Source organism: Mus pahari, chromosome 4 (assembly GCF_900095145.1).
Source record: "Mus pahari chromosome 4, PAHARI_EIJ_v1.1, whole genome shotgun sequence".
In the NCBI taxonomy this organism is placed as follows: domain Eukaryota; kingdom Metazoa; phylum Chordata; class Mammalia; order Rodentia; family Muridae; genus Mus; species Mus pahari.
The window spans coordinates 76,648,739-76,660,675 of record NC_034593.1 but is presented as its reverse complement, the minus strand read 5'-3'; the positions used below and the strand labels follow the sequence as shown (position 1 = coordinate 76,660,675).

The following is an 11,937-nucleotide window of genomic DNA, read 5'->3' as shown; positions in this document are numbered from 1 at the left end:
CCTGCCTCTGCCTCCCGAGTGCTGGGATTAAAGGCGTGCGCCACCACGCCCGGCGCAAATTATTTTAAAGGCAGGAGGCCGGGCTGATGGCGGGCCCCAGAACTAGGTCAGAATTAGGGAAGACAGATCACTTGCATTACTTGGAGGTGGGTCGCTGTCTATGTCCTCCGGAAAATCCGTCTGTGTCGCAGAGGTGATAGTGTTCCTTGGAGTGGCAGCAGCATTATTGTTATTTGTGGTGTTGACCTGGACTTGGTTGATTTCTTTTATCACTTGTTCGTAGGAGGGTGGGAGCTGGAAAGTAAAGAATGAAAACTGCCTAAGTCTATGGGCAACAACAGGCAAGGTGCCCACAGCCTCAGGAGAAAATCTTGGAATGTAATTTGAAAAAAAAAAAAAAAAGAAAAAGAAAAGAAAAGAAAGAAAATGCAAAGAGACAATGTGGTGATGTTTACGCACCTCAGCAGGAACCAAGTCATTCGGTCTCCAAGGGCCTGCTCCAGGCGTGGAGGGAAATCCCAGGCCTGGAGGTGGAGCTCCTGGAAACCACGAGGTCGGCCTCAGTGGCTCCGCTGCCACGATGGTGATCTCTGGGCGCCTGCAAGATGGAGCCTCCGTCAGTAAGGTTCTCAGGTAGGATACAGGTTAGCATCCCGTATCAGTGTTTAGAGACTCACGGGGCAAGCGCCTTCTAAAAAAGCATCAAGAGAGGTCTCATCATGGCCTTTGTGGTCCCGGTGGCCACAGAGAATAGCCAGGAAGGATTCAGGGGAGCGAATGACTCTCATCCTCCATGAACCTGGAATGCTGGCTGGAGAATTAGGCCCCAGTGTGCTTAGCTTGGTTGCGGTTGACAGGACAGGGCTGATTGAGGCCTCTCAGCTTTATTCCATAGCGCTGCTATTGGCTAGCAGATGGCACAAACCTGTGGCCTACAGCAGAGAAACATCCTGGCCAGTGGACTTGTTCGGTTTTCTGTGCTGAGGAAGTATACACAGAACGGAAGTCACCATGTGACGAACAACTCTGTTCTCACTCCGTCTCTGCCCCAGCTTGAAGCTACCTTTAAATGTTTTAGATGTACACCTTTACTTTGAGAATTTGGTGTGTGTATGCATACCCTAGTCGGCTTTGTATTTTGTATATGACTTGATTCATCTGGAAGACTTGTATCATAGTGACTCAAAAAAAGCCTTCCTTTCTTACTCTGAGTCTGCATTTTTGTTTCTTTTATAACAGGGTCTCACTATGTGTCTCTGGCTGTTCTGGAACTCACTATGTGGATCAGGCTGGCCTTGAACTCACAGAGCTCCACCTACCGAAGCCTCCCAAGTGCCAGGATTAAGAAGGTGCGCCACCACATCTGGCTTGAGTCTACATGGTTATGTTTAATTCCCAACTTGCTTTTCTGGCAAACTCCACCCATGTGACCCTGGGAAGGTTAGTCAGCTTTTCTGAACTTCGGTTTCTTATCTAACAAACAGGAATATGACATTTGTTTTGTCTTCTCTAGCACTCTATGAAAATAGAAAAAATGTTGTTATACACATTCTCCAGCTAGTTCATGAAGTATGGTAGGCTTATCATTAAGTTTGCATTCCCTAAAACCCCCACTGCCAGCCTTTATAACTTAGTAAGAGTTACCAGTTAATGCTGAGCCCTAGCAATATACATGAAGCTCCATGACAACCGTGAGGTGGGTGTGGCCAGCACCATTTTACAGAGAGGAGTATGGAAGCTAAGGAGAGGCAGTGGCTTGTCCAAGGTCATATGGTAGGAAATAGTGAAGTCGGGATTTGAACATCATTCTGTCTCAGCCTAAGTCCTTTTTCTGCTGGGATGAGTGGCTCACACCTGCAATCCCAGCACTCGGAAAGCTGAGGCAGGAGGACTGAAGCAAGGGCTTCATAATGAGCTACAGATCAGCCTGGGCTACTACTGAGTGAGACTGTCTCGCCTCTCCAGTGTCCCAGATAGTCCCTGTGCTTTATTATTCTTTTCTTATTTAAAAAAAATTTTATTTATTTTTGTGTACACTGGTGCTTTGATTGCATGTATGTCTGTGTTAAGGTTTCGGATCCCCTGGGATGGGAGTTACAGATAGTTGTGAGCTGCCACGTGAGTGCTGGGAATTGAACCCAGATCCTCTGGAAGAGTAGCTAGTGCTCCTAACTGCTAAGCCATCTCTCCAGCACCTCTTCATTATTCTTTACTGTACTTTAGAAAAGTTTAAAGCAGGGATGATGACTCATAAAGCTTTATCCATTCTTTATCCATCTGTCCATCCTTCTATTTGTCTATCTACCTTTGTTCATCCATCCATCCATCCATTCATTCATTCTTCTACCTACCTACCTACTATCTATACATCCATCTATTCTTTTACTTTCTTCTCTTTCACCCCTCTCTCTTTCACTCCCCTCTCTCCACACACAGACACACACACACAGACACACAGACACAGACACACACACACACACACACACACACACACACACACACACACTTTAGTTTTTTTGAGACAGGATTTCTGCTTGTCCTGGAACTTGCTCTACAGACCAGGTTGGCCTTGAACTCACAGAGATTCACTTGCCTCTGCCTCCCGAGTGCTGGGCTTAAAGGTGTGCGCCACCATCGCTAGGCTTTATCACTCTTGATATTTAACCCTCTACCCTGTACCCATCCAGCCTGCCTCTCTTACTCTTTACTATCACCATACACCCTGCCCTCTATATTCTTATATCTGTGCAACATCTGTTCAGTGCTTATAAGGAAAAATTATCTCTCTACATCACTAAAGTTTTACAGTAGTTGTTTAATAATTACCTTAAGATTGAATTCAGCAAATACAAAAGAATCTTTTATGGCCTGTGTCACTTCTCTCAAGCAAAACCTTCATTTCTCAAACTTATATTTGGATTCAGAGATGTGTGGATGAGGTAGAAGTCAGTAGAACACTGCTTATGAAGGTGAAACAGTCTGCCGATTGATGCTACTTTACTTTAAACTATCAGAATCTACCCGCCACTGTATAGATACCCATACCTCCGGTCCCGATGGAGCTCACTCTGAATACAGGTCCGAGAAGCTGTGAGAGAAAAACAAACCAGTATTGCGCCATGTAAGTACAGTCAATAAATACCAAATTTCTATAGAGTATGTAATTAGAAAGAAGTCAACTTATACAGGACACACATAGAAGATATTACTTTTAATACTGCTAAGAAAAGCAAATAAAAATGATCTTTAAGTACAGCAGAGTTAATTATAATCACATATTTGCATTGCAGAAGAAAATAATAGATTTCAAACAGTGTCTAAAATATTGTCTATATTTCTGAAAATCACAGTGTGAAGACTGAACAAAGAAAAGAACATAAAGCAATAATGGGAAGAAAAAAAGTTAAATCTTATCTACAGGACTAGCCTTATCTACAGGACTAGCCTAATACAATAGCTTTATTAATATTGTAAAAAGTAAAAAAGTAATGATATTTTTTTTTACCTATTTTTTAACTTTTCTGACCTTTCCAGTAGTTTTATTAAATAATAAGTATAAGTGTAAATAAATATACTCAAAACACTTTCCCGCTCACATTTATAATACACAGTTTTCTGTGTGTGGAACAATCAAGTCTTTTCTCTAAGTCTCAGACTCAAAAGTCTCTATGGCAGCTAGGTGTGGGGGCACACATCCTTAATCTCAGTGCTGAGGCAGAGGCAGAGGCAGAGGCAGGCAGCTCTCTGTGAGCCCAGTGCTAGCCTGGTCTATATAGTGAGTTCCAGGCTGGCTAGGACTCTATCATGAGTCTGCTCATCACACTCAAATAAAAGCTCCGTGGCTTACATTTTTCTGAATTTTATTTATAAGGCAAATCAATTCAATAGGAAATTATGTCACCTTGGAGACTCTTTTAAACATAACAGAATATTATCTCTATTTTCAAAGATCCCTTTGGCAGGTGGGATCTTTAAGTACTCTCCTGTAAAGACTTGTGTACAAGGGCATTTGTCTGAGAGACAGACTACCTGGGCGGTGCTTTTCAGCACCTCTCCACTACACTTTCCAAGTATGCATCTCACGTGTATCTTCTAACTTTCCTCTGAGTGTGGCTGCCAGAGCTGAGACCAGTAAAAGCAGGAATCAAAGCTGGGATACTCTCAGAGCTGGGGCAGCTGATCTGATGCTGGGCTGTATTCCATGATATTGGAACTCCCAATATCAGAAACCCAAATCCATGCCTGGATCTCGACTCGGAATATGCTCATAGCATCATCGGGCTCCAATGACATTTGACATTCGAGTCAAAGCTGAGCCACACGGAGGAATGCTGTCTACTGGAGCGGGAGAGGTCAGAGCTCTGCAGGGATGTCTGATTGGTAGGAGGTTTCATTGCATCAGAATCACCCATGTTTGCTGCAGCCATATGCCCACCATCACCACTAAAGCTGCAATCAGCAGATACAGCACTTCCCCAAGTCTTCCTGCATGAACATACCTCTTCCGCGGGGCATTGTGCTGTACACTAGTCATGAGTGCTAAGGGAGAAAAAGAAGGGGTTACAGAAGAGGAGAGGGAGGGAAAGGGGCAAGCCAGTTGCCTGTGCTCTACAAGAAATCCAGCAACAAGACCATCAACTGTGTTGCTTTTTCCCTAAGAGGTTAAGAAACACATTCTAAGATCCCTTTGTGGGCAACAGCTCCAAGTTCCCCCCAATCTGCACACTTAAATGGAAAAGAAAGTTGATAGACCACAGTTTCAGATGGTAAGAAATGAGTTGAGATGCCAATCTGTGATGTCACCACCAACACAGGACCTTTTAAGTTTTGGTAGGATCATAAGCCTGGACAGACCATCTTTGATCCTCCTCAAACCATAGGGGGAGCTGCAGCGGCATGAGCAGCTCAGGGTCACACAGGAGTGACAGTCCACAAGGCTGGGAACAGCCTTGCTGCTTCACATACTTTGGCTCCTTGTTGAACTGGGTGAGCTGGTTGTTAGTTCTCATTCTACGTAATTTAAAAGAACCTATTAAATAACTAGAGGAAACAAATATGTAGAAAGATTTTATATTGTAAATGTCCTTACTATAAAACCACCCTATTGGTAAAAGTCACAATAATAAACAACTCAACGGCTCCATATTTTGGAATGGGGCAAGAAGATGCATGTGATGTGACATCAAAGGCATCCAGAGAAGCAGAGTTGTGCCTTCAAGTCTGGAATTCTCATCCACATCACAGATCTACCTTGTAAACTAAACCTCCCTGGCTTCAGCTTCCTTCAGCTGTAAATCAGGGTCCGCTCACAATCTGCCGACAGTGCTACCCCCTAATTCGAGACAGCTCCCAGCTGATGGTATGGAAGCAGTGTTGGAGAAATCTGGATTCTAGGGACATGTTTGTCTAAAATGTGAATGAAAAGGCCAAGAGTCATGGCACACACCTGTAGTCTCAGCACTTGGGAGGCAGGGGAATCACTATAAGTTCAAGGCCAGCCCAGTGTACACAGTGAGTTCCAGTCTAGTCTGAGCTATGTAACGAAAAACCAAAGTAAACAAATAAACAGCAAAAAAAGGTCAGATATGTCCAATTAGCACATGGAAAAAAACCATTAAAACATATTTAGGAGCCAAAGAATGAATGCACAAAACCCCACCATAGACTGGAACTAGAATCATTAAGGAATTTAAGAAGCAACTGGCCATGTAGTGTTGCTTTATGAAAGAACGAAGGCTGTCTTCTTCCCAGGGTTAGATGCCTGATTCTGGACTGGTAAATAGGTCATCTTAATTGACTGCTATGATTAAAAAAAATTTACAACTTTGTCCTTTAAGAAATTGTTTGTTGCTTTATTTAAATTAGGGGCTAGGGAGCTGGCTCAATGGTTAAGAGCAATGGCTGCTTCTCCAGAGGACCCAGGTTGAATATCCAGCACCCACCATGGTGACTTAAAACCATCAGTAACTATGCATATGGATGTTTTGCCTGCATGTATGTCTGTGTATTTTGTACATTCCAGGTGTCCACAGAGGCCAGAAGAAGACACTGCATCACTGCGGCCTGGAGTCACAAATGTTTGTGATCTGCCACGTGAATGCTGGGAATCAGACTCAGGGTTTCCAGAAGAGCATGCAGCTTCTAACCGCTGAGCCATCTTGCCAGCCCTACAAATGTTCTTAAACAATAGGCAAAAGGAAGAATGGGTGTGTGTATGTTAATTATCCCTCACTTTATGTTTACATGAATGAGGACAGTGTATCCATTTGTACTTGTTTTGCATCAGAGCAATTGAAGGCATGTGGAGTTTTGTTGTTGTTGTTGTTGTTGTTGTTTCGTTTTTTCGAGAAGGGTTTCTCTGTGTAGCCCTGGCTGAATCCGCCTGCCTCTGCCTCCCAAGTGCTGGGACTAAAGGCGTGCGCCACCACGCCCGGCGCATGTGGAGTTTTTTACCATGTGAGTGACAGGAATTAGAAGACCGAATCGCTCATTAGAACCCCAAACCCCTTTGCTTCATCTTCTCCTCCCTCCCTCGGCTGGGGCCGCTGTGCCAGCTTCCTCCTCTCTTGTGCCTCAGCTTACTCTCCCAGATCACTGCTTCCCCTCCAGCCACAAACTCGGCAGCCTACAGCCAGGTTCTCTGCTGGACTTGCCTGTCTCTAACACCAGCCCCTCCTTCGTTTATTTTTACTCCCAAACTTGGTTCTATTCGATGTTGAAATGTCCTACGGTGGCTGCTGTCTCCGCTGACCTCCCAGGCACGGCAAGCAACAGCGCGTGCTTTGCCCCCTTTCCTCGGCCTCAGTGGCCTCGCATCCTTCCACAGCGAACTCCTTCAGTCCCACAGGCAGCCGGCTCCTGGTTTTTCCACAACTCCGGTCTCTCTTTTTGAGTTTGTTGTTCTTCCCCATTTATCCTCAACTGCCTTCTCTTTACCTTGCACAGTCTAAGCAAACTCCATCCTGGGGAACCTAGGGAGTCAGGGACAAAGGGCAGGTCCTAACAGAGTCCTCACATCCCAGGAAGGAGATGGAAGACATCAGCTGGTGGCAGCACGGGATGACCACCCATCTCCTCCATTACGGTCCCTTAAAGAGAAGTGCGGTAAGAGACACCTCAAGATTCTGTCTCTTGTATCTTTTTCCTCCCAATATGAGTGCTGAGAACCAGACTCCATCCGTCTCAAAGAACAACTCTTAAACACTCACCTCTCTGCCAAGACAACAGATTTTTATGAATTGCCATCGTACCGACTTTTCCCTGTGATTGTTCAAAGCCATGCTTTAAATTCATATTAAATATTAAAACTTATATTCCTAAACACAGGCTATATTATTTCTAGTGTAGTAATCTCCACTCCAGTTTTAGAGTGAAACATGTAAAACCCTGTCTTTACTTTTTCTGTAAGAGGTAATCCCTGTTCTGTTTAAATAAAGGACCTTTTCAGAGCCTTTATTTACAAAAGGTTAAAATCCTATACCAACAGCAAATCATAAAACACCAGCCAAGAGGTAAAGACACAAAATATAAATGTTAAGTTTGGAGAGAATTTTACTATGGCACTTCTATACGTAGAAGTATGAGCCTATCTTTATAGGCATCTGTTGAGGTTTTTGAGGCAGGGTTTTTCTGGCTGTCCTGGAACTCACTCTGTAGACCAGTCTGGCCTTGAACTCAGAAACCTGCCAACCTCTGCCTCCCAAGTGCTGGGATTAAAGGCGTGCACCTCCACTGCTGGGCTGCACTTATGTAGCTTTTGAGGATTTCATAAAGAGACGTAATTAACCAAGGATACAGGATTTGATATTTTTTATTTTGTGTTTTATGTGTATAAATGTTTTGCTTGCATGACTGTCTACTATGTGCATGCAGTGCCTTTGGAGGCCAGAAGATGGCACTGGGTCCATCGGAACTGGAGTTACGGATGGTTGTGAGCTGCCATATGGATTCTGAGAATTGAACCCAGGGTTTCTGGAAGAATAGCCAGTGATATTAGCCACTGAGCCATTTCTCTAGACCAGAGTTTAATATTTTTTAAATTCATCAGATAGATATCTTTTATTTTAGAAAAAAAATATTATACAAAATTCTATCTGCTTGTTGATACTGCATTGCCAGATGAAGGCTTTTTGTTTTGTTTTCTTAGACAGAATCTCATACAGCCCAGCCTGGCCTCAAATTCCTTATGTAGCCAAGGATAACTGCGAACTTTACATTTCCCCTTTACACCTCCCAATGCTAGGATTACAGGCATGTCCACCATGCTCAGCTCCAGATTTAAGTTGCTTGACTGTATGAGTGAAGAATAATTCTGAGATACTGGCTTACCAAGCAATGATAGTGAAAAACTAGCTGTCGAAAATACATGATTAACTCTTAGGAGAAGCTATATGTATTGGGTGCTTGGTAGATTCATCATATACAATCACTTGTTGGGAATTTCAACCATCATTTATAATGACTACAGAGAAAAATACAGAACAGAAGAAAACAAACTTACATCTCTTGATTACCGCTCTAATGGATGACAGGGGTCCTTGGCTAGAAAGAGAGAGAGAGAGAGAAAATGTATTACATATTCATCAATCCTGTGGAGAATAGTTTTTCACAATGCCAGGTCTTTGGGGGGCATAAGACATTAGTTACTGGCCTCCTTACAGAACAAAAATTAATGAAAAACCTTAAATTGCCTTTTATATTACGATGCCTTAAAATTGCTTTCATAGAAATCTACAAATTACATCTCCAGTAAAACCCTGGACACTCCCCCTCATCAGACAGTATTATTACACGATGCTCACAAGAGCCCTACATAGCTCTCCTACAACCTGACAGCAGCTAAATACATTATCTGGATAACAATTTAACCTAAGGGCCAACAGTTTCTTCTTTAGATCAGGTTTTAAAACACCTCAACCCAACAGAGCAATCGTCTGCTTCTGTTGGGTTCTCTTCAGCAGCTGGCTGTGGCTTCCTGCTGTCTCTGTGCTCTTGGAAGAGTTACAGCCCCTTCTTCCCCTGTGCTCATGCACTGGCCAAGACTCGCTAGTTACAAAGTGTTTGATGTTAGCTTTGTTTCTACAAATGAAATCAAATGATCTTTGGAACATTAAGGGGGGGAAAAAGACAACCAGTTTAATGAGAGGATTTGTGGAGAGGAAGACAATTTGTTCATAACATTCTTTACTTTTTATTTAAAATTGTTCTTTTAAAGTTATACTTGCTATGGTGGCTTGAATGACACCCTCTCCTCCATTTGAATGATTCATCACCAGGGCATGGAACTGTTTGAGAGGGATTAGGAGGTTTGTCCCTAGGGGTGGACTTTGAGGTTTCAAAAGCCACATCAGGCCCAGTGTCTGTCTGTCTGTCTGTCTGTCTGTCTGTCTGTCCGTCTGTCTTTTTCTGCCTGTGGCCAGGATGTAATTTCAGCAATTGCTCCAGCACCATGACTGTTTGCTTTCCACCATGATGGTCATGGATTAACCCTTTGAAACTGTAAACAAGCCCCCAATTAAATGCTTCCTTTTGTAAGAGTTGCCTTGGTCATGGTGTCTTTTCACAGCAACCAAGTAACTAAGATACTTGCTTTAAAATTTATGTTCTTTCAAAATAAACCTTCTGGGTATCAGTATATTCAAAGGAGGGCTCTTTAAGAATAAAATTGCTATGGCTTAAACATGTCTCCTATAAAGCATGTGTCAGAAGCTTAACTCCCACGAACCAATATTTGGAGGACCTGGTTAGAGGAAACCAGGCTGTAAGGGCCCTGCTGCCATCAAGCAGACAGAAGTGAATTCATCGAAGATGCATTTGGCTCCTGTTCACGCAGGCTCTCTATCACCTGCCCCTTTGCCTCCCACCAAGGAAAAAAATACTCCCCAGACCCTAGTTCCTCAGCTGTCGACATCCCAGTCGCTCCAAGAACCTGGAGCTAATACACTTCTACTCATTATAAATGGCCCAGTCTAAGACATTCTGTTCTGGCAGCACAAAACGGACTAAGGCCATGGTTCTCAACGAGTGGGCTGAGACCCCTCTGTGGGTTGCACATTATGATTCATAGCAGTGGCAAGCTTACAGTTACGAAGGGGCAACAAAAAGAATTTTATGTTTGGAGGTTACCACAACAGGAGGAACTGTATAAAAGGATCACAGTGTTAGGAGGCCGACTGAACTGAAATAATGCATAACAATGCAGAAGGAAAGGAGGCAAGCTCTTGAAGCTCGTTGACAGAAGAAATCAAGAAATATCTTAGGAATTACTGACTTCTGATAGAGCTCTTAAAGGCCTTCTATAAAACAATTACCTGAGAAGCAAATTAGTAATAAGTTACTGCTCTGAGAAGAAGTGAAGAGGTTGAGGCTTGCTGCACTATGGTTTGGTTAGCAACCATAGTGCTTGTTACTAAGGACCTGAGGTGGATCTCCAAACCATACGGTAGAAGAGTCCTTCATCCGTGGCACACGATGCTCATGCCCACATCTACACACACACACACACACACACACACACACACACACACACACACACACAGGGGTGGGTGGGGGGAGGGACGGAGGTAATAGGAGAGGGAGAGAGAGAGCAAGCATGTAAATAAAGAAGAATCAGGGTGGAAAGTTAACATATATGTTAAGTTAAGGAGAAGGTCTGACTGAGCACACTGCGATCTCTCAGCTCACTGGAACTGTATTAAATATATTGAATGGAATTCAGTGAGAAAAAAAAAAAGCCCTTGTTATCACTGTGGCAGAGGAAGGTGTACCGATGGGGATGTTATGGTTGAACTGCATCTTCCTCCACAAAGCTGTGTTAGAGATGTTACCGTGGTGCCTCTGCTTGTGACTTATCTCAAATAGGGCCATTACAAAATGTTACTAGTTAAGATAAACTTACACAGGACACACTCCTATACGGCTGGATGCTTAGATGACTGAGATACCGAGGGAGAGCTCCACAGGACGTTACCGATGCTGCTCAGGGCTGAGAACCACCAAAGACTAACTGGTGACCACAGACACCAGGAAGGCAGGACGGGACTGCCTGTGGGTTTCAGAGGAACACAAGCCTCCTGCCACCACAACTTCAGCAAAAACAGTGGGCTACTGCATTTCTTCTGTTTTAAGTCACCTACCAACTCCAGCAAAACCAGGGAGATAAATACATTTCTATTGTTTCAAGTCTCCTTTAAACCCTAGGTCACTGTTGAGTATCCTTGATCTGAAAATCCAAAACAAAACCTTCCATCACTCTTAGGAAGAGCTCACAGGCAAAATCCACTCAGACACACTAAAACCTGAAGATTCCCAATCCAAAACACTTCTGGTCCTAGGTGTCTCAGATAAGGGACTTTCTGAGTTATTACAGGATGTGCTAATTCCCTGAACTCTACACCTTGTGGATGCCACATTTCCCCAAAATAGAAATCTGACTGATTAGCAGCAGACATGTTCTGCTTCTTCCATCGGTGACAGCTAAAAGTACTATTGAGAGCCAGTGTTGGCAGCAGCGAACGAAGAGCCAGGGCCAATGTGGGCGGGATCGAAGCCAGTGCCACCATTTCAAAGCAAGATGGCCTTGACAGAGGATTGTGAGAAACTGGGCTATGCACAGACAGACTGGTCTCCAGTTGAACTGAGTTCTTAACCCCGGAATGGTCATAATTCACCTACATGACATGGTAGGCGTCCCTCATGCTCCTGGAACTCTGGCTCCTGTCTAAGTTACCGCCCCCAACAGCCCCCACAAGAGAAGCATGGCTAGAAGTCATGTAGGCAATGTCTCAAGCTTCTGACCTTCAGGCTAAACTCCTCCCCAGTTACCTAGCAACAGTAAAGACCATAAAAGGGCTGTTAGGCCCCCACCTCGCCCCTCACCCCCTCACTCTCACCCCTTCTCTCTCCTCTCTCTCTCTCTCTCTCTCTCTCTCTCTCTCT

The 11,937-nt window shown here is 43.9% G+C and overlaps 1 protein-coding gene across 4 annotated transcripts in view; it reads right to left on the bottom strand.

Annotated features, from left to right (window-relative positions):
- Sh3d19 (SH3 domain containing 19) overlaps positions 1-11,937 on the bottom strand; it is a 161,245-nt gene that overhangs the window by 44,364 nt on the left and 104,944 nt on the right. For all 4 annotated transcript variants that reach the window (XM_029537542.1, XM_021196191.2, XM_029537543.1 and 1 more), the window contains exons 3-6: positions 8,501-8,541; positions 3,046-3,088; positions 460-598; positions 141-294 (exon numbers count right to left, since the gene is read on the bottom strand). In XM_029537542.1, coding sequence (XP_029393402.1) covers positions 141-294; positions 460-598; positions 3,046-3,088; positions 8,501-8,541 — 377 coding nt within the window. The remainder of the gene's footprint in view (positions 1-140; positions 295-459; positions 599-3,045; positions 3,089-8,500; positions 8,542-11,937) is intronic.